This window comes from Pieris napi, chromosome 5 (genome assembly GCF_905475465.1).
Source record: "Pieris napi chromosome 5, ilPieNapi1.2, whole genome shotgun sequence".
In the NCBI taxonomy this organism is placed as follows: Eukaryota; Metazoa; Arthropoda; class Insecta; order Lepidoptera; family Pieridae; genus Pieris; species Pieris napi.
The window spans coordinates 11910799-11935466 of NC_062238.1; the positions used below are offsets into that span (position 1 = coordinate 11910799).

Genomic DNA, 24668 nt, shown 5'->3' on the forward strand with positions numbered 1-24668 from the left:
AGTTTAAACGCCTGCATTACACTTAGAAATTCAAAATTGGAACATTGTTCAAAAATACAGCCCAGCGAAGCTTCCGGCAATGACGGAGGATGTACGACATCACTTCCGCTACGCTTTGTACTATAGAGCTATTTCCTCAATGTAAATTCTACACAGAACGCCATTATTTACATTGTGAAATGAGTTTTGTCTCTTTGTAAAATACATCTTATGTTATTTAAAATAGTATAATGAAAGAGTAACCACTCCATTATTTTATAATCATAGAAGACATATTAGATGTTTGGTGCAAGTATTGTCACCGTGATTAAAGCTAAAAAATAATGGTGTACATATATATATCATCTATTTGTATATAGTATCTTGAAAAAGATACCCCCACAATCATTTTTCACGTAAGCAATAAATTCTCTCTAAATGTCAACACTGACGTGGTGTTTGTACATACTTGGCGTGTATTTCGCGTATAAAACAATACAAGAACACCGTAGATAAAAAAAGGTTCTTTATCGTACATTTTAAAGCTACTACAAAATTGACTCTCATCCCTGAGGTAGTAGGTTCGATCCCGCTGTGCACCAATGTATTTTCTATGTGCGCATTTAACATCCGAGAACGGTAAATGAAGCCGTGAGGAAACCGGCTTGCCTTAGACCCAAAAAGTCGTCAGCGTGTCCGGCACAGGAGGCTGATCACCTACTTGCCTATTAGACATCCAAGGCCCAGACTTAAAGATTGTAGCGCCACTGATTTATTTCTTTTTATTTTACCAGATTGAGGCTCCGTTTAAACCTTAGTAATACATCATCATTAATCATTTAATGATGATGAGAAGGAAAGCAAAATTGACATGTGTTAAGCATAGACCTACTTGCTTGTAAAGATAATTGATGGACGAAATAGATATAAAAATGGAAGATTTTTGTTAAAGAACAGGGGCCAACGGGCAGGAATGTCTCCTCACTCACTCACCTGATGTAAAGTATCTCGCGAGTGCGTTGCCAGCCTATTAAGAATTGGTACGCTTTTTTTTCTACCTATTATTTTAATTGCTTTTCATTTAAACACATTATTAAGTAATTTATGTTTTTTTTTATATTGTACTTATGGTACATATTAGTAATAGTATGTTAGTTAACAAATTAAAAGATCTTCCGGCTAGAGTCTTTAAAAAGCGACTTGGTGCATTACTTTTGGAAAAAAATGACTATTTAATAAATTATTATTTGTGTGAGAAACTGTAGTTGATATAAATTTAATAACGTATGAAATGATATGTACGATACAAATAATATGAGAATTGACGAATACATTTGACTAATAATTTAAAATATAAAATTCATTTAAAGACAAATTTGCGCGCCATTGTGAATATGCGAACTTACGATTGTACCTACCACCTTACACATTTTTGTACCATATTCTTGCAATAAATAAAAGATATTATTATTATAACGCACTGTCGGACTAACCTATAATAATATCGTTTTAATTTTATATATGTGGGTATCTTTCAAGTGGGAGAATTTCACAAACAAATTTTCCTAACAAAAAATAATATAGAATATAAGTAATACTGTAAACACAAACTGTGTAAACAAAAGATATCCTATTGTGCAATACTCCTTTGTCTTACATTCATTTGTCTCCGAGGCCCGATTGAATCCCACAATTTAGGGGACTTTGAAAACGTATCAATTAGTTACCTACTTCAGTTACAATACAGCACTTTGGGGAGGCCGATTTGAAGGTTTTAGATTTTCAAGTACATAATGATAGATGGAGAGATACTTTGACTCTCACCTACAACACCACGATATCAATAAAGCGTATAGTTTTTTTATAGAACATGAGGCAAATGGAGGCTCATCTGTAGTTAAATGATACCGCCCATGGACACTCTCAATGCCAGAGGGCTCACAAGAGGCTACTTTCTTGAAGGATTTTAGGTCGGATTAGGTTGTAAATGTTTCTAGACATTTGCGTCATATGCAAATATTTTTTAGCCGGAAATAAAAACAAGGATCTACCAATTATACATTACTAGCTGAAACGGCAAACTTCGTTCCGCCTAACAGTCTAATAATATCGTGTTAACTTTAGTTGAACTTAATTTAGGATTTCATTAAGGTATAATACATATACAACTTTTTTGCAAATACAGAAATGTTTTTATTTCGTTGGTATTAGAGGTTTGGATGCCAAAAACCGCCATATCGCTCACTTTCGTGACATATTTGCAGATATTTGATGATTTGATGGACTTTGACTTTCTTATTTCGTCAACACCTGCTATTTGCATTCGTAAAATTAATTAATTAATCTATTGTAATCCAATAACATATCCGATATTTTATTGCTTATTCTGCTATTCGGAATGGAGAAGAATCCACTAAAAAAAGAGATAACTAACATCAGTCCAGCCGATCTTAAGTTATAATTGGTGTAACTAACACGACTTTGTTTTATATATTTAGATGTGTACTAAATAAGAAGGCGATGAGTAATAATGTACACGATCCTTTACAGTATTAGCAAAAAGAACACCGAAAAACCAGTACATCATACCAGGACATATAACTATATATGTAATATCAGATTTTCCACACACAAGTGTACCTACAAAGTCAACACTCAATTAGCTCAAGTCAATTTGTATGAAATGAATAATTAAAAACGTCACTTGCGTGAATTGTGGACAGCAAGGACCCGTGAGGGTCACACAATGGGATGAGATTAACCCGAATTATATGGAGCCCGTGAAACCTTAGAGAATTGGTGTTTGGTCTAAAGCACACGATGTAGCAAAGGTACTAATGTGATTTTGACGTTTCTATAGTACGTATTATTTTTCCTTTAATAATTCTGTTAAGGTAAATGTTTACCGCTAATATGTAGTAGTTACACAATAATTAAAATGAAAAACGTGTAGAAGTATCTTTTAACTAAAATTTATTAATTTATTCGATTCAAATAGTTTTAACTGATATGTATTATAATAAACATTTATTTACTTAACATGACAACGATTTATTCTGCTTCAGAACTTCAAAACAAAGATAGAAAATTAAAATATTACTTAAAATGCTAACAATTTATTTAAAAATAATAAATCTCTCAGTCTCCCCAAACCTGTCACTAATATAAGCAGTTCTGGTGCGGATCTGAGGAAACGGTGAAGCAGTGAGATCACAAGCGGAATATTATAGCTATCTTGGGGCTGTTATTCATGTTCAAGTAATCGTGGCAAATATAAAGAAAATACTCTACGATACGAATTTTTATTTTCGTGGATTTTATTAATCTATCAATGAAGAGAACAGATATCGCCTCGCTGTCGTTTATACTATGGGCCAACGACACAACCCCCTTGCGTCCGTCATTAGAGAACAATAGCTAATCTAAAGGGCACTTCATCACCGGCACAGCCGGACATGGTCATAATTAATGTAAGATAAGAACTCAATTTACATAAATATTTACCATTTATACCTAAACGACAGGAATATATAAATTTCATCAAAGTTAAAAAAAATAACATAATTTATAATTAATGTTTAATAACATAATTTATAATTAATGTTAAATAACATAATTTATAATTAATGTTAACTTAAAATTTCAAATTTCAAATATTATAATAAAAGGCGATTTTGTTAAGGGAGTTTTTACCGCGCACCACCACTATCTGGAACCAGCTGCCCACTGAAGTATTTCCGAACCAATTCGACTTAGGGTCCTTCAAGAAAAGAGTGTATAAATTCTTATGAGGCCGGCAACGCACTCGCGAGCCCTCTGGCATTGAGAGTGTCCATGGGCGAGGGTATCACTTAACATCGGGTGAGCCTCCTGCCCGTTTTTCCCCACTTTAAAAAAAGTGTCATAACCCAAAGAATAGGTTTCTGTGCACCCGTACACGTTACTACAAATATATGGAAGACAAATACAGTTGAGGGTAGACCGTAAAACAACACGTATCGTGTCCCCAATTCATTGTATTTTTAAAATCATACATGTATTCATATCGTTTGAAAACTACAAAAAGTGGTGTAATATCACGACATAAAATAGTGTAATTATTATTTCGCCCAAAAATATTCTAAAATCATTAGTAATTCTCAAAATCAGAACGCTTTATTCGAGTGACGTTTCAAGTTAAATAATGGTGAAAGGAACACCTTAAAGTTCTGTAAATTGTGCAGTGCTCAACACATGAACTAAAAACAAAAACTAAAGTGAAATAGTGAAGTGAACTTATTTGTGCAAGAAAGTAACGGTACACGTGTCAAGACTTGATACAACTCTTGACTCATTCAGTGTTTGTGACGCGTGTAACAAGTACAATATTTTCGATTAAGTATAGAAAAGACATTTGGTCAAATCGGCTTAAGTGCCGGCGACTCACTCATAGGGTTCGAGTTCAATCCTCAGTAGTGGACAATTTATTTGTTGTTTTTTTTTTTCTTTTTCTTTTTTCTCAATTTATAATAACTAAATCAATATTTGATATTTCATTTTAAATAAGAATATCGTATATGGGGATACATACATGAAATAACAACATTTGTCAATAGAGGGCAGTGTCCGCAAGGTAGTTTAAGTAAACGCGTAAGAAAAAAGGGGATACCAGAGCACAAAATTAATTAAAAAAATAAATAAAAATAAATAATAATTAAAAAAAAAAAAAAAAAAAAAAAAAAAAAAAATATTAATATTAATAATTAAAAAAAAAAAATGTGCTTTATCTGGGAGTCATACCACAAAAATAGGGGTGCTTACATTATATGATAAACTATTTTACACAACAGTGATCGTATAATAAAATGAGTGGCCCAAGGAAAAAGTTAACCCAGCAGGACATTCACCGCAGCTTGTTCGTCACCAGGCCCAGAAGCAATTCCTTAGGAAGTAACCCTCCAGAAAGCTCACAAACCGTGACAGAACTACCGAGAGACACGACCATGCAAAATGCACCAAGCCAGCAAGGCACTCCATGCCCCCCGTCTTGGCAAAGAGTACCAAGCACGAGAAATCCAAAACGAAAAAAAGTCAGTGACTCTCCAGAGAATATAACCACCAGCAATATGTTCAGTCAACTAACAATTGACCTAATGGAAGAACCCACTACAACAAAAAAACCAGTGGAAAAAAAACCCAGCAAGCCTCCACCCATAATATTATATGGCATAGAAGATGTCAATAAATTAACGGAACTCGTGGAAACAGTTACAGATAAAAGCTCATTTACATTTCGGATAATGAACAGAAACCAACTAAGAATCAACACCCTAGATACAGAGGCCTACAAAAAAATCATCACTAAATTCCGTGTTAGTGGCTTAATTGGTCACACATTTAACAAAAAGGAAGAACGACCCTGTCGTATTGTCATTCGGAATCTTCACCACACAACACCTATAAGCGAGATAAAGGATGAAATTGAAAAAACTGGAAATACTGTGGTCGGGGAAATTATTAATTCCAGATATGGCCCAGAAAAAAAACCTACCTCAACATTCTTTGTTAATCTCCTACCTAGCCACAACAATAAGGCAGCTAAAGAAATTAAATACATCTACCACCAATCTGTAACCATAGAGGATCCCAAAAAGAAAAACTCAATAGTACAGTGCCAACGGTGTCAGCAATATGGACACACAAAGAACTACTGCATGAGACCTTTCCGCTGCGTGAAGTGTGCGCAAGCACATAAAACCTCAGACTGTCCAAAGCGGGATAGAAATACACCCGCCCAATGTGCACTATGTAATGGCTCACACCCGGCGAACTATAAGGGTTGTGAAGTATACAGAGAAATTCTTGCTAGAAAAACTAACAAATATGGCCATCAAAGAACTGACAGACACATTACCGCAAAAGAAAACACGATTCAAGCCGTAAACGCTCCAAGAAACACTGCCCAACAATCTTCCTTCATTGGTAAGGAAAACGAACCACTCTCTTACGTGGGAGCTGCTAGAAAAGTTCCAGACAAAGAAAATGCTTCACCTGATGCTAACCAAAACCCTACATTATTAGAAACTCTCCTCACCAAACAAAATGAGAAATTTGACTTAATATTACAACAAATGAGTACTCTAATGAGTCTCATGACTACGCTCATAACCAAACTACAAGGCTAACCGGCCTTGGGTTAAGACTGGCGACCTGGAACATAAATGGTCTCTCACCCAATAAAAATGAACTCGAGATACTAATAACTGAGCACAAGCTAGACATAGTCCTAATATCGGAAGCACACTGCACAGACAAAACCACTGTCAAAATTAAAGGGTTCCAGATATACACCACGAACCACCCAGATGGAACAGGACATGCAGGATCAGCTATAGTTATTAGAAACAAAATAAAGCACCATCTACTGCCTGAATATAGAACCGAGCAAATACAAGCCACTACGGTCGCAATACAAGACAGAGGTGGATACTTTAATGTCTCAGCTGTTTACTGTCCACCAAAACATCGAATAGACGCCGACCTGTTCTCTCATTTCTTCTCGACTCTAGGCAATCGCTTTATAACAGGAGGCGACTGGAACTCCAAACATGTGCATTGGGGGTCAAGATTAATAACAACTAGGGGAAGACAATTGATGTTGAGCATCAATACAAATCACCTAAATATAATTGCTCCATCAGAACCTACCAACTGGCCAGCTGATCACAATCGAATCCCGGACATCCTCGATTTCTTCCTAACAAAAGGACTCTCTAAACAATACATGAAGATCGAATCATGTGCTGATGGTTCATCTGATCACACTCCAGTCTTATTAACTGTCAGCTCCACTATAATTGAAGTTGAGAGACCGATAAGATTGTATAACCAGCAAACTGATTGGCCTTCCTTCAGGGAACACATAGATGAAAACCTTAATCTAAATGTCAGACTTAAAGAAGCAGAGGAAATTGAAACAGCACTAGTGCAGTTTACTAATCTCATACAAGCTGCTGCGTGGAGAAGCACGCCTACTACTGAACACAAAAACCAGCACACAAATATACCATTGGAAATAAAGATGATGATTCAGGAGAAACGCAGATTGCGCAGAGTTTGGCAACTGAGTCGTCATCCACAAGACAAGACAGCCCTTAATAAAGCCATTGTAGAATTGAAGGAAGCTATAAAGAATGTTAATGACTTAACAATGCAAGCAAAGTTGGAGTCTCTAACCGCTACTAAGGCCAGCAACTATTCGCTCTGGAAAATCACCCGTTCTTGTAGCCAACCTAACAAATCAAAAGCCCCAATTAAAAAGGAAAACGGCTGGGCCAGAACGAGCCAGGACAAAGCGGACTTGTTTGCGAACTATCTAACAAGCTCCTTTAAACCTAATGTAACACTGGACAACTCATCAGATGAATATGTTGACCAAGTTCTAAATCAAGACCTTCAAATGGATCATCCCCCTAGACCTGTGTCGCCTGCAGAAGTCATAAAAACTATCAAATGCCTGGACAGTAAAAAGGCACCAGGTTACGACCTGATAACTAAAGAAGTATTGATGGAACTACCGAGAAAGGCTATAATCTTCATCACTATACTCTTCAATGCTATGTTACGAATAGGCTACTTCCCAGTTGCGTGGAAAATCTCAGAAATCATCATGATTTATAAGGCTGGCAAACTGATGACCGAAAAAACATCCTACCGACCAATCAGTCTGTTGCCTACTCTTTCCAAGGTATTGGAAAAGACAATACTTCGTAGAATTGTGCCAAGCCTTGTGGAGCGCAAAGTAATACCAGATCATCAATTCGGCTTCAGACAATACCATGGCACAGTGGAACAAGCTCACAGAGTATGTGACGCCATAAGAAAGTCCTTAGAACAAAGGGAATACTGCTCATCAGCATTTCTGGATATCCAACAAGCATTTGACAAGGTCTGGCACAAAGGCCTGCTATGTAAGATCAAGCAGAATATTTCCCACTCTTACTTTCCAATATTCAAATCTTACCTAGAGGATCGCATATTTTATGTAAAAGAAGGTGACGCCACTTCGGAATTTCAAAACATTGATGCCGGGGTACCACAAGGATCTGTTCTCGGGCCCATGCTCTACACGTTGTACACTGCTGACCTGCCGCTATTGCCAGGAATAACCACAGCAACATTTGCAGACGACACCGCTATATTAGCAAGCAATAAAGACCCAGGACTTGCATCAGAGGACTTGCAGAAAGGCCTTGACAAAGTTAACGAATGGCTGCAAAAATGGAAAATAAAAGCTAGTGCCGCGAAGTCAGTACACGTGACCTTCACCCTTAGAAGAGGAGACTGCCCACCTGTAAAGTTGGACCAATGTATTCTGCCCCACAGCGACCATGTAAGATATCTTGGCTTACACATTGATCGTGGATTAACGTGGAGGCACCACATCAAATGTAAAAAGCAGGAGCTACAGCTAAAGTACAACAGCCTTTACTGGATGCTAGGTAGAAACTCAAAACTTTCTCTAGATAACAAACTTCTTATATATAAAGTCATCCTTAAGCCCATTTGGACATATGGCCTCCAACTATGGGGCAGCGCAAGTGATACCAACATAAACATACTCCAGCGACAACAGAACAAGATCCTAAGAGCAGTTGCAAAAGTACCCTGGTACATTACAAACAACGAAGTTCACGAGCACCTCAACATAAGAACAATCAAAGAAGAAATCCGGAGACTGGCAGCTAAGTACAAAGAGCGGCTAAGCTGTCACCCGAATACACTTGCTCGCCAACTCACCATTAGACAGTATGTGAGTCGACTAAAACGTCACCATATTCTAGAGCTAGAAGACCGGCAGTAGCTCTAGACAGAAGATGAGTAGATGCTTCCAATGGGAAGTCACTCCACATGACAAGCACCACAGAAAAAATTTGCTCATAGCCTTGGGGCTGATTGCAAATAACCGCAGAAAAAAAAAAAAAAAAAAAAAAAATGTTAAATAACATAATTTATAATTAATGTTAACTTAAAATTTCAAATTTCAAATATTATAATAAAAGGCGATTTTGTTAAGGGAGTTTTTACCGCGCACCACCACTATCTGGAACCAGCTGCCCACTGAAGTATTTCCGAACCAATTCGACTTAGGGTCCTTCAAGAAAAGAGTGTATAAATTCTTATGAGGCCGGCAACGCACTCGCGAGCCCTCTGGCATTGAGAGTGTCCATGGGCGAGGGTATCACTTAACATCGGGTGAGCCTCCTGCCCGTTTTTCCCCACTTTAAAAAAAGTGTCATAACCCAAAGAATAGGTTTCTGTGCACCCGTACACGTTACTACAAATATATGGAAGACAAATACAGTTTAGATGAAAATGGAGATGTTTTCTGTCAGAAGGTGCGTAACAAAGAATTGGGCTTAGGGCAGACACATTCTTGCGTCAATTTTTGTCGTTCTCCATATAGCCCGAATATTAATTCAAATAACTAAAGCAATTATAGTTTAATCAAATTTCAGGTTTATTTATTTGAACAAACAATTACACTAAAAACATAGCCAAAAATGGAATACATAAAATTTAACTACAAAAAGGTTAATTAAAGGGAAAGGCAAATTCAATACATTTAACTAAATTAATAATAATAAAAAAAAAATTCCTAATTTGGCTGTAATATGTGATGGTGTAAAAGTGTGGTGTAATGATGCAGGTGATTTTTCGCTATGGATATTCTAATACTCATTTTAACCATGTACCGCGATAGCTTAAACAAGTCAAGGCTTAAATATTGGTCGTTGTCTGCCCGGGCTGCGCGATACATAACTGAGTTTGTTGCATAGTTAGTGTTGATGTGAGGAACATGAAACAAAGTATCTTCTATAAATCCGAGTAATTGCTCTCATAACCAAAGTACTCTTTCATCTCTTTCAGTCAAATTGTGTTACGCTGCGATGGAAAGAGACAGACTTAATATGAAAGTGAAAACTGTTCATTAACACGTTGACATAAAGTATACAACTTCCTGGTCAACCTGATATACAAAGCATCTTCAATAAATCCAAGTAATTGCTCTCATAACCAAAGTACTCTTTCATCTCTTTCAGACAAATTGTGTTACGCTGCGATGGAAAGAGACCGACTTAAAATGAAAGTGAAAACTGTTTCATTAACACTTTGACATAAAGTATACAACTTCCTGGTCAACCTGATATACATTTATATTAATCTCAAAACCTTTCAACTGCTTTATTCTTTTGTCCCTTCCCTTTTCATTTGTCCATTGGGCGTGTCACAGCAAGATTGATGATTGCAACCCTTCCACGGGGATCGATGTATAGACAAAAAATATATTGCAATTTTTTATAAAGAAACGTCGCAATACTTAATTTGTGATAGATAAATCAGTATGAAGAACGGTAAACTATTAATTTGCCGTTGGTTTAATGTTTAATTTCAGTTTTCTTTCTTTTATCTAATATTGTAACATGTTTTTTTTTTTTTTTATTATGTGTATGTTTGTGTATAAGGTAATAAAGCATAAATAAATAAATAAATGTACAAAAATGAACTTATATTTCTGTTTCATATATTATGTTTATCAATGTAATCTGTTTTGTTTTGTATATTGTCTTAGTGTTTTCTTTTATAATATGAATGTGTGTAGCTGTAATATTACTTCTAAATAAATAAAGCAATTCTTTTAACAATGTTGACTTCAGTATATAGGTGGTGTTTCCAGAATACTAAGCTAAGCAAGTTGTCAACAAAAAATCATGCAGTACAGACAGAGTTGATGGAGGAACATTTGTTAAAGCCAACCACACACCTGCGACTGACAAATGACCTCAGTAGATGTTAGGTGCATGTGTAAACGGAATATATATTGTAAGGTAATATAGTAGAAGGTAACAACCCTTGTTCACTTGCATATTGTATTGTAGTATTGACATGTACATTGTACATATACATGTCAATTTCTTCTATAATAATATTAAAAAGGATATGTTTGCATTTATGTTTCAGTATATTTAAAAACTGGAGTAACATAGGCTATAAATTAACATAAATAAAATATAAAAAGCATTTAATTTTCTACTAAATAGTAGTAAACAATAGTTTTTAACTATTACGAATTATGCAAAAAGGGCTTTATTAGATTCAAAATGTTTTAAAAAATAAATGTCCATACCAGCACAAACAAACTACTAGTTCTACATAATAATGGTCACTTTGTGGAGTTAATTAAAGTAAGTGAGTTTATCGAATAGGTACAAAAATGTTAGACGTGGAGAACTTTATTTAATATGGAAATATTTATATTACCTTAAAATAATTTCCTCGATCGTCATATCCAGATTTAGATCTAATAAACATTGTCACAAGATAAACACTAAACCATTTTCACTACACTGTGCACTTTTGTCTAACAATGTATGAAATGTCGCTATTGAAATCAAAACTGAGAATGGCAGTCTTTGAATGGAGTACAGAGTAGTTGGATAATAGAGGCTGATTGATTTAAATAATATTATCAACTGACTAATCAACTGTGCGCAGTGTAATAAAGCACAGAAGTTTTTTTAAGGAGGCAAACGGGCTCATATGATGTCAAGTGATACCGCCGCCCATTGACACATTGTCAGAAGGCTCGTGCGTTGCCGGCCATTTATGAATTGGTACGCTTCTTTCTTGAAGGTGCTAAGTCGAATTGGTTCGGAAATACTTCAGTGGGCAGCTGGTTCCACATAGTTAAAAAACGTCATAATTGTAGAATAGTGACGGATCTTACAAATAGTAAACTTTACAGGGCAGCCATTTCAAAATAATATAATCATGTTAGTTTTTGTCATAACTATTTTAATTCATATTCTTTATTATGAAAATTGGCATACAAGCAAAAAAAGGGTTTGTTTTAAAACCAAATAAAATAATAACATTAAATTACACAATTTTCTAGAAAAATCACATGAACGACTGATTAATTTAAAAAGTAGCCGTAATATTTAGTCAATGTAGTATCCAAATATGATAAAAAGTAGATTTTGAATTTTTTTTTCAAATCCGACATTGTTCTACGATCATGACGAAAAAATCTTGTTATATTTCCATTTCTTTATTTTAGATCTGTATGTTATAATGTTATTTTTCATGTATCATGTACAGTGTTTGGAGAAGCCCTAAATATATAAAAAGATCTGAAGACATTAAAAAAAAGATATTTCAGTCAACACAGATAATATTCTTAACTTTAAGAAACTTCACAATATATCCTATACAATTACTATGGCTTAGTTTCTACATTCTTTGCATTTCATTCTAGGAGCCTCTGTTATCATCTCATTACTCTGTCAACATACACAGAGCGTCTTATTGTACTAACAGTTGAGTATTCATAGAGAGGTCAGTGCGCAGCCGACTGGATACGGGATCAAATAGCCACTTGTTTCTATTATCATTAAGTGAGCAGTAGTACCGTATTGCTTCATGTTCGTAAGAATTTTATCTAATAAAACATTGAATTGTAAACTTCGTCATTTGAGCTTTGGGAGTGAAAATATGTCTTAGTTGATGTAAATTATGTTTTAAAGAGGGTACCAAGTCGCAAAAAGCCGGCAACGCTTGTGAGCCTTCTGGCAACATAGCCAGAAGTAGAAAGTAAATACTTGACATAGGCGTTATCACTTAACATCAAAATATTATACATATTATAATTAAATAAACATCCCTTCATAGTTTTTTTATATGAAATACGTAAAAAATTTGTAAAGCAAATTTTAGCGAAAAAATAAATATTTGACTACACACTTACACTTTAAAAAAATAAATATTTCAATGGCTAGTAGTAGATCGGTTATTCCCATGGTGGAAGAGGAGGTTCCAGGGTTCATAAAGCTATGGTACAGATATCTCTCTTGTCTATAAAATCATCAAGGTATTTCACTGGGCGGTTAGTAATAATAATAATAATAATAGCCTTTTAATTCAGATACTTTTACATTTAAACACGTTTCTATTTCAATCTTCTTTTAGGTATGTGTATGTGTGCCCTTTTTTGGCAAAGGTCTCTTCCACTTCCCGTCATTCCTCTACTGGGAGGTTACTGATAGTTAATAAATTTTAAATATAACTCCAAGCGGTTTTTCAACAAAGACAAGCAAAGGCATATTATATATTTATTATCTTAAATCTCAAACGGAAACGGCATAATGTATGTAAAGATGACAAATAATGTTGTGTATCTTTCCCACACAAGTACACATTAAACTATGATATTTTATTACTCTACGCTATAAAGCCTAGATAAAGTATTCCGCATATTCTAATCCACTGTACGGGCGTAATAAATAGCCATGCTTTTGCGCATTTTAAGTTTCTTTATTGTGCGATTTCGAGTGCTTTACAATCTCGGTCTGCAAGACCATTGGAAACGTAATATGTAAATAAGTTTGGTTCTATTAAGTACTCGATAACATAGAGAACACGTATTTTATGTTTTCGTATCACATATATTTCCGTTAAAATTTTTAAAACAGACCAAAGGATCGGAACTTATACTACAGCCAAACACAAATTTCTGTAAATTACATATGACAACAAATATGTATGTTTCCCACCGTTTAAACCTTCCCTAAACTTCCACAAATATTTAAAGTTCATAAAATAAATCAGTGGCACTAGGTAACACTTTTAGGTCTGGGCCTCAGATTTCTGTACCTGTTTTATGATCGTTTGAATCTAATAGGCAAGTAGGTGATCAGCCTCTTGTGCCTTACACATGCCGTCGACTTTTTGGGTCTAAAGCTAGCCGGTTTCCGCTTGATAATAGGTGCCAAACGGACTCACCTGATGTTAAGTGATACCGCCGCTCATGCCTGAAGGCGCGCAAGTGCGTTGCCGCCATTTTAAGAATTTGTACGCTTTTACTTGAAGGACCCTAAGTCGAATTGGTTCGGAAATACGTCCTTAACGTCCCTATATTATATAATTATTAGATATTAAGTACTATTCGGAATGCTAATATAAAATACAATATCAGACTTCGACTAAATTTACGATGGTAACCGCAGAAAAATATTTTGTATATAAAAATCTTGTGCAAAGACGTTTAATATGACCGATTAATATGATTTTGTAATATATATTTTGAAGACATGGGATTAGTATAGTATACATTATAGTATTTATTTAAAATTATATAACAACTGCGCCACGAAACAGTATAGTTGTATTGTTACTATGACTGTCTATGTGAATAGTGTATTTTTTAAGAGATTAATATTTTATAGAGTTATATATATAGACTTGACTGCTCACATGCCTTGACTAAAAAATGGACTAAAATGCAAATGAGCCTTTGATCTGAAAAGTAATCTTTTAATGCCGTACCATAATACGCATTATCAAGGACTTCAAAAGAGTTTGTATCCATTTGCAGATTTCGCTTTTCCATTTTCCAAATTGGGCCTAGGGATAAACTTCGTATCATTGGAATCAAAGGTTCTTTACACTACAATGTGTTTTTAACATGATACGTAATAACAGACAAGAATATTTAACAGTAATTCTTTTTATAGTGCACTGGCTATTTTAATTTTGGATGTCGCGCTTCTGAACAATGACTTGGTGATTTGATTCAACCTATTATGAGGATTCTTAAACCAAGACGTGCGTCTGCGGCCAGATCTCCTTATACCTGCCACTTTGAAATGTATGACTAGTTTGTTTCAGCTATTTTCATAGTATTATGTCATATGGTGTTATTTTGTGGGGTAATGCAGCTGACATTAAATCGATATTTGTAGTGCAAAAGCGGGCTATAAGAGCGATCTGTGGGTTGTCCCCACGGGAGTCGGTCCGAAGCAAATTTAAGGAATTACATATTTTGACTCTGGCAAGTCAATACATTTATGAGAATATTTTGTATAATTTTTTATGCATATTCAGTAAGCTTCTATATTTCTTTCAAACCCATAAGTGATAAGTTTTTTTTTTGATACAGCATACAAAAATACACACAACCCATAACTTTCACCCTTCTACGACTAACCCCTATTTTTTATTATAGTAAACCGTTTTTAAACAGAAACTTTAAATATAAGTCCCAATTTGTAGTTGATATAATGCTATTAAAAGTATATCAATAGTGTAAAGTATGTTTAAATGTGTAAGGTAAGGTGCAAATCTGTTGGCCGACCCTTATATTAAATAAATCAAACGTATATGGATTTATGCAATTGTAGTTTTTACGAGAGAAAAGGGCATAATAATTGTCACTTGATGTTAAGTGATACATGGCCAATATCAATGCCAGAAGGCTTGCGAGTGCGTTGCCGGCCTTTTAACAATTGGTACGCTCTTATCAGAAGGATAAAATATCGTATTTTTGTAGTAACCATCTTTGAAACGGATTTGCGAATGATAAATACTATGTTTAAATATTCCTTTTTTTATATTATAACTACCTAAGTTTGTCAACGTTGGCCCATCGCCAGGATGATGAGCGCAAGTGAATTAATTAGTTTCCCAACAGATGGCGTTAGCCGTCACGTGCATAGAGCGTACGATGTTACACAATTTTCATGGATTTTCGTGAAATTATATAACTAGTTAGGAATTAAATAATATAAAAAGTGAAGCGCATACACAAGCCCCTTGTCATGCGTTCGGAGTTCGAACCCCGGCTGTGATTTTTGAGATTTACATAATTTTAAGGGATTTTTAATTTATTTCAAAAATATAATCTTTATATTTAGCAAGAAATACATATCGTTCCTCTCAGAGGAGTGAAGATCATGGGATTTGGAGGAGGCCTTTGCCAAATAAGGGCACACGGATACCTAAAAGTGTTTAAGTGTAATAATAATAAGACTATTATTATACACGTCCTTACTTCAGTGCTTTTTTTTTGTTTCGTGGATGTCGCAATAACAAACAAGCATACGTAACCAATAAAAAATTAATTAAAATTCATTGAAAGCTAAAACCGATACCATTTCACAAAAACACAATCGCAATTTTTGCATATGCAATCAATCATACAGATAACTGTCATTTAATAGATGCCCATACTCTGAGGCCAGTGGATTACAATATCGATTGTATGAATAATTGCTTAGGGGACGAATGTGGCAAATTTGAACAATTTAACTCAATATTGTCACAATGAATCTTTATATACCAAATATCGTTTTTCATTAATTATTTAACTTTGAATTAAAAGTAATAATATAAGCCTTAATTCAGACAGAATTTTTTACATAATTTTAAACTTAAACGCATCTGTTTCTCCAACTTTGGCCTCCTCCATTTCTTTCCACTCTGCTCTGTTCTGAGCTTTCCTTGTTCATGTTTTCCCAGCTACGGTTTTTATTTCGTCTTCCCACCTTCAAAACTGTCTACCACGTTTTCTCTTCTTATTTCTTGGGTACCAATATATGATCTTATTGTTCCACATTTCTATACCTCTTATTACATGACCAGCTCATTTCCATTTCAATCTTCATATCCTCGTTGTGACGTCTTCAATTTTCGTCTGGTTTCTTATGATTTTATTATTAATTCTATCAATTAAGAGTACAAAACACTAAAACAAACATAAGGTAACTCTATTAAGGAAAACTAAATAAAATACTATAGAGTGCAAAAGGTGCTAAACTATGTTAACAGAATTCGTAAAAAAGTTTTTTAAGATAACCAATATCTAAAATTGAGAAGTTTTTTTACCGATTACACAAATTTTAGTACACCGGTTTGTTGACACTTATACCTCAAGAACGGCTTGACTTGTGGTAGTCTGATAGAGGACAAATCTTTGTTTTTAATTTTTTTTATTATTATTTATTACTTAAGATGTCATGTGGAACATGGTGTAATGGTTGCAGCTCCTTACGAACGTTGTGTAAAAAAAAACCTGGCGATTAAAAAGAGTGGCGGAGAGTTTATTTCCAGTTCTTCTCTTCCGTTCTACGCCCTTGATTCGCCCTTCCGAGAACTGGCAGTTAATGTAAAATTAGAAGCATTTAATATATATTTCTTTTTTGACGTTCATAAGTGTACATTGTGTTACCTATATATAAATAAATGATTTTGACTTTTGAGAATACTCCTACAACGCGTTTCCTTTAACGCGGAACTAGTATGCAGTCTACCTACATTTCCGTTTCTCACGTTTTGAACGATTATGAAAATTTACACTAAACATGAAGCACAGTTTAATTAACTTAATGAAACAGAAGTTATAGTTCTTAACTGCCCCATTGGTCTAGACCAGTGTTTCCCAACGTGGCGCCTACGCCCCACAGTGGGGCAATTTGGTTGTTAAGTGGGGCAATTTGGTTGTTAAGTGGGGCAATCAAAATCAGCTGAATATAACACAACGTGGAGACTTGAGACTGAAGCTAAACAAATTGGAACCTAATATACAATCTCTGTGCAGCAAGTATCGAATTAATATAGATAAGTCTTTATTAAAATTATTGGAATTTTAATTAGTTTTTCATTACGTTTATTGTTTCGTTAGCAATTTACTAGTGATTTCTTCGTAAAACCTGTCATTTAAATTTCTTAAATGAAGAATTCAATTTTTTATTATATAAATTATGTATGGGGGGCATAAGAATTTTAGATAGGCAAAAGTGGGGCGTGGCACAAAAAAGATTGGGAAACACTGGTCTTAAGTATGCCAACTGCAGCTTCAGTTCAAAATTAAATAATAATGTAAAGAAAATGGTTGTCGTGTGTGGATATGACATACAACCTATGCGTTATAGCTTACAATAATTGCCGGGCCCAGTGGTATTATTCACACAATTGTCACCGCTCCGCAGCTCTGCCCCTGTGACCCATGCCTTCAAAACGAGAGCTTGCACCGTTCCCCGTCCTGTGCTATAGTAATATCTTAATATATATAAATTACGTGTCACGTTGTTTGTCCGCTATGGACTCCTAAACTACCGAACCAATATCAATCAAATTTACATACCGTGTGTAGTTTAATCCAACTTAAAAGATAGGATAGCAAACATCTCAATTTATACCCGCAATATTATTTTATTGCAAATATTTGTTTATTATGTGATACAATTCTAACAGATGGCGCTGTGTTGAAAGTACCAACGTTTCACATAAGCTACAATTTAATAGCATAACCACCAAAAAAGCATGGTGGAACCTTAACCACAGCAACGCTTGGCCGGTCTGCTAGTTAACCATACATTTTCAAAGAAGACATGAAAAGACAGCGTCAGGGTGGCCTCATGCCAACACTTGCCGCATTGAAGTAACTCGGACGTTGTGATGCCAACAATACTTCCTAAATGAATAATTTGGCAATGTATGACATAAGAATTGCGTTTCGTACGTATTGCGTTATAAAATTATCATTTGTCATATTAATAAATACATTTATTTATAGTATTGAATATGCAAGGCGGTTTTAAATGCTGTAACAAGGCAAAGAGACAATTTAGGTACATACTTCTGAATCTAATGCTTGATTTTTCTGAATAAGCCAAATTTTAGTGGATAATCAAATGAAAAAGAATAGAATATATTTTTGAAGTGAAACTTCTTTATCGGGGTTGGAAAAAAATGTAGTGTAACATTTTTTCGTTACGCGCCATCTTTTGAAGTGAAACTTCTTTATCGACGTATGGGAGAAATTTTGTAGCAGGTTACGCGCCATGTTGCTTTTTGAAGTCAAACTTCTTTATCGGCGTTGGAAAAAAAATTACACACATTTGTCACATTTTTCGGTTACGCGCCATCTTTTTCTTGTCCCTACCACGGTTGATCCGAAGAGATTCGAAGCCATTAGTAACAAAAATATATAATAACGATAACAATGATAGTAATACTAATAATTCTATTACAATTAATGAAATTCTGTAATAATGTTAGTACTACATAGTAGTACAGTAATAAGTTAAAATGAAATAATTGTATTTGTATTCATGTCTATGATAATAAAAGCCTTTTGTTAAACTTTATCTAATTTAACTTTATTTAACCAATTTCTGTAAAGTTGCATATAGTAGATCATTTTTCGAAAAATAAGGTCATAAAGAAGTTTCACTTCTTACGTGTGTACACCTAGTACACGCACACATTTTTTATTTTTAGAACAACGGGCAGGAGGCTCACCTGATGTTAAGTGCCCACGGACATTCTCAATGCCAAACGGCTCACGAGTACGTTGTCGGCCTTTTAAAATACGCTTTTTTCTTGAAGGCCCTAAATCGAATTGGTTCGGAAATAATAATATACTTACTATAACTACTTTGTATTATTTAGGATTAGTTTACAACTTAACATATACTGTATGTAAATTGTATGTATTACATAATATATAACTATGTAATATGGTGATGATATTTAAATTCATTGCCAACACTGTAGGCAGCACAAATTCCTATGCCTATTAGTTGAAGGTCAAGAATTTAATGAACCATTAACTCGATTTCCTAAACTAAAATCCAAATCACTTATAAATACGCTTTAAAAATGCGAACTGATTTGCTCTTACCAATAACATATACAAAGTATGGGCCTTTATTACCCGTAATTGAATATAGTTATATATTACGTGTTATTATAGTATAATCATACTTTATGTTGAATTAAAGAAAATGGAAAAGAAATGAGCGTACCAATTCTTAAAAGGCGAGGCTTCTGGCAATGTGGTGGTGATACCACTTAAAATCAGATGAGTATGTCCGTTCGCTCCCTGTTATAAAAAAATATATATATGGAATAGGTAGGTCTTTGTATATATATACCAGCTGACACGGCAAACGTCGTTTTGCCATGGATATTATTTCTAGGAAACATTTTTTTAGTTCAATAAAAATAACTATCTACTATAATAAAAAATAGGGGTTGATCGTAGAGGGGTGAAAATTAAGGGTTGTAAGTATTTATGTATGCTGTATCATAAAAAAATAAAAACAAAAAGTTATGTGTAAAAAATTAAAGTTTAGGGGAGCACCTTTAACATTTGGAGGATGAAAAATAGATGTTGTCCGATTCTTAGACTTACTGAATATGCATAAAAAAACCGCATCGGTCGAGCCGTTTCGGAGGAGTATGGGAACGAACATTGTGACACGAGAATTTTATATAGTATTAGATAATCTTAATGATGCGATGAAAGGTCTTTTTCTAGTTTCAACAGAAAACTTTAAACAAAATAAAACTACGCACTTTACAATATAATTTATTCAAGAACCAACGCTGACAAAACTAGGGTTCACGTGAAACGACCTCGTACTGATATTACACTCGCTTCGTTTCGAATTTCCACAATGTTCACTATCCTTTTTCTCAAACACCATCATCGCCACAAACATAACGAAAATCACGAACCAAATTGTATAACAATTCTCTTCAATTTTCCACACCAAATACGATGCTGGGTTCATTTTCACAAATTTTCATAGCCAAAATGTTTTTTAAAATACCGCGCACTCACAACTGACAGCACACTGACAATGACACAGATCCGTGACTCAAGATGAGGCAATAGAAACTCTTTTGAGTGTGTTCGCTAATAAATTCTTAGGCGTGCCTCACATTGACAGCTAAACTTATATATTTCATGTACTTATTTAAATATATAAAACAAACTCGTGTTAGTTACACCACATAACTCAAGATCGGCTGGACCGATGTTAGTTATCTATCGGATAAGTTATTGAATAACACACAACAATAAATTAATTAATTAATTTTACGAATGCAAATAGCATGTAGTGCCATCTGTTGAAAAAACTACGCATATAAATAAAATTATCGCACAGATCAACAAAATAAATTGTACTTAGTTAATATTTGTAATATATTATGTATACAATTTAATATTTATTTCATATGAAAATATTGAGAAATAATTTCTAAGACGTCTAACCTGAGAAAGGGTTTTATGTAGAAAAAACTGGAAAATTGCACGGATAAACCTAAAAACAGTAGCATAGCAAAGTATACCGTATGTAGCTACTAAAAAGGTTAGCTAAGTAAAATATAAGGCGGAACGAGGTTCGCGTGGGTAGCTAGTGGTTTATATTTAAATAAAAGTTAAACAAAAAACTAATTAAAAATGTCTAGTAGCCAAAAATATATTCTGTACTGTTATGGTATGCATACTTATAATAACTCATTTATTGCTATAATTCTCGACTGTTGGAATAGAAAACTATGACTTTGGTATTGATTTGCTGTATAACCTTGAGGACGTACTACGCTCGCCAAAACTCTCTTTCGTCCAAAAAAAAACCCCAGCTTCAAACAAAGAGTTTCATTTATTTCGCCACCGAACATAACTCGGTGATAGACTTTAATATATTAGAAATAGTATATTTTTATATGTGGACGCATCCTTACGATATCTTCATTAATTTTCAATCAACGTTCATGAGCGTTTAAATAATCTCACGTACTTAGACAACGGGAAAATAAGTTATTTCATTAAAGACTTCGCGCGGTCGGACATTTAGTGTCCTATATATTTTAAACTCCAAAACAAAGTGTAAAGGGGAATAGTGAATGCTCCCTAGTACATTCGCAATAACGACTTCCATCGGGACCTCAACGTAGAAATCGTCGCCATAATAATTAAAGAGACTGGACTGAATAATTAAAGAGAAGGAGCCCACGAACATAGGCTCCACCATCACGTGAATGTCGAGGCTTGACACCACGGGCCTAGTGAGAAGACTGAAAAGGACAACACCATTTAAACTAGTGAGTGAAAAAATAGAACACAAAAACAGAGTGTCTTTCGCTTAGAGACTGTAAGCAATTTCTTATATTAAATATCCTTATTAGTAAATTAGGTTAGACGTAAATTACTTATTAGTCTTAAGTTAGGCTAAATCGTAATTTTCCATGATGTCTTAGTAAAGAGACATGTAAAAAAATGTATTTTAAGTTAAATATAGTTCAAGGATCTAGCATTCTAACGGTAAAAGATTTTTCGAAATCGGCCCAAAAAGCTTGAGTTTATTCATTACAAACATATTTCGAAATATAAGATTATCTGTGAGTTTTCCTCTATGAGTGGCTTCAGGGTTCTCAACCCTGAGGTCGTAGGTCCTGGCTGTGCACCAATTTAATTTCTTTCTATGTGCGCATTAACATTCGCTCGAACGGTGAAGGAAAACATCTAACCTACTTGCCTATTAGATTGACAAATAATCATGAAACAGATACACAATTCTGAGGCCCACACCTAAAAATTTTGTAGCGCTACTGATTCATGTTTGATTTATTTATAAGTTTTCCTCAAATAGAATATGTTTTAATAAATCATCTAGATTATCTATATATAACTTTCTTAATCACTTATATTATCCTTTCTTTACTTTCGTTATCATTGTAATACTGGGATTAAAATTATCTCAAAACATCATATACTGCCTGTCAATAGTCTTCTTCATAAATACCTCCTTTGTAATCTTACGAATATTTGTTTAAAATTTATCAAATTTGCTTTAGCTGGTTATTAGTAAACACTTAAGAAACATACCCATTATATACTTTTTCGATAAATATATACCGGTCAATATGGACATTTGAAATAACAAAAATTCCCGGAAAGCCAAAAATTGGTGGAGAGCTGGGTTATACCTGCTATATATATGGCTGGCTTTACAAATACAGTTTTAAAAATCCCCATCGATCATATGTGCTGCAAAAGTTATACGGGGTCAAAGGTCAAAATTTGAGGTTTTTGAATTTTTCTCATAAACGGTAAGTTTTATCAAAAGCTTAAGCCAATGTTGAAGATCTTAAAATTCTCTACAAATGTACAATTTTTTTCCTAAGAGTTACCATTCCTGAGAATTTTTGTTATTAGACCACTATTTTTATGTCTAACTTGACCGGACTAATAGACTAGATTTTTGTTTCTTAAGACGAATTTATTACTTACGGAAATTTGTCTGGTGTGATAGCAAAATAGCAAGAGATTTTTACCCAATCGTGTATTCGAATCGCGTCGAAACATCAATATTTTTATTATATTAAGCTTCAAGGAAAAAACATCGAAAGGAAACCAGTACATCTAAGTCCCGAAATTGAGTATGATAAAGATTTATATGGACTCAAAAATGTCCCATGTCTAATTGAGTTGTCTTGTCACGATAGATTTGTCACCAGTAAGTATAGTTTTATTCCTATTAAATATATAATATAGCAAAATAGATCAGAATCGTTTAATCAGCTTACGTGAACATTTTTAGGATTTAAATTAGTTACTGTAACATTAACATTTATGCAAATTTCCAAAACTAGAGATGAATGCAAATGGGTTGGTGCATACAGAATTAAATGTGACACAAAACTGCAGATAAAACGTTCATGTAAAACTGAAATATTTAACTAAAAGTTATTTCTATTAGTTTAATTCCTTACGTTAAACTACAATTATTTATTTTTCCAGTAGACAAAAGAAATATGATATAGTAAAATTATGAATTTTATTTTATTATATATTTATATTTAATTATTTGTTTACGAACATGTATCAGTAAAAGCATCCATCAGTACATAATACTCCTACACTAGATACAATTTCTATTTGTGATATGATCCGTACAAAATTAACCTGTTATGTCTCTATATTTATCTCACTGGATAACGTTTGTATCTTAAGCCAAAGCTTGCATTATTTAATTGAATCCGAAATCCAAAATACAACAAATCTCTCAGAAACTTATTTCAGAATCTTAACTTCCGGGTATAGATAAAGATGGCTTAGGAAAACAATTTAGGTGAGACTAAATGCGCATTAGACGCATACAAGCAATTACCTGACCCTCTTTTCTATATAGTATCTTTACAGATAAAATAGACAAGAATAAAATCGTACTCGGAAGATGAATTTCATATTGGTCGCTGGCGAGGTTGATTAATAAGGTTGATTAAAAAGAGTGGCGGAGAGTTTATTGCCAGTTCTTCTCTTCCGTTCTACGCCCTTGATTTGAGAACTGGCAGTAAATGTAAAATTAGAAGCATTAATATTTATTTCTTTAATGACGAATCACAAGTGTACATTGTGTTACCTACGTGAATAAATGATTTTTTGAATTTGAATTTAATATATTAACTGCACTTTGGCAATATTTGTAAGGATTTTACGGTCAAACAAATAGACGTAAATTTATAAGTATTGTTTACAGCGCCACCTACCTTATCACCGTCGAACTTCTCCGGTTCGTCGCTGCCTGCGCGGAAGTCACGTTTATCTTTAGAGCCGCGCCGCGTCGCTAGAGGCGTTTGCGGAGGGGAACCCAGAGCCAAACTACTTCTGCCGCTAGGGGGCGACTTTATGAATTCTATTTTTCCACCTTCCACACAAATATTTGGAGTCAACGGGTATACGGGAGACATAGCCACGTTAGAATTCGCTAAATGATTATACATTTGATTATCTTCTAATGGCAGTGATTTTGGTTTATTTCTCTTTCTGTACGTGGAGTCATAGGCTAGAATTTGCGTTTTTTGCTCGGGATGCACTTGGCGGACCTTTCCCGGTAGTCGATCAGGGGGCTCTGGTGACACATTATCATCTGGCTCGGGGCTTTCACTTCTTTCATTATTCGAAGACCTGAAACAAAATAATACCCAAATTACTGGCTAGAATTTTAATAAATAAAATAAGAATTTTAATATTAAACATTTAATAAATTTTCGATAGTAAAATAAAACTCCAAACA

General features: G+C 34.3%; 1 protein-coding gene across 3 annotated transcripts in view; it reads right to left on the bottom strand.

The window, feature by feature from the left end:
- LOC125049855 overlaps nt 1-24668 on the bottom strand; it is a 356920-nt gene that overhangs the window by 213967 nt on the left and 118285 nt on the right. For all 3 annotated transcript variants that reach the window (XM_047649336.1, XM_047649335.1, XM_047649337.1), the window contains exon 2: nt 24142-24559. In XM_047649336.1, coding sequence (XP_047505292.1) covers nt 24142-24559 — 418 coding nt within the window. The remainder of the gene's footprint in view (nt 1-24141; nt 24560-24668) is intronic.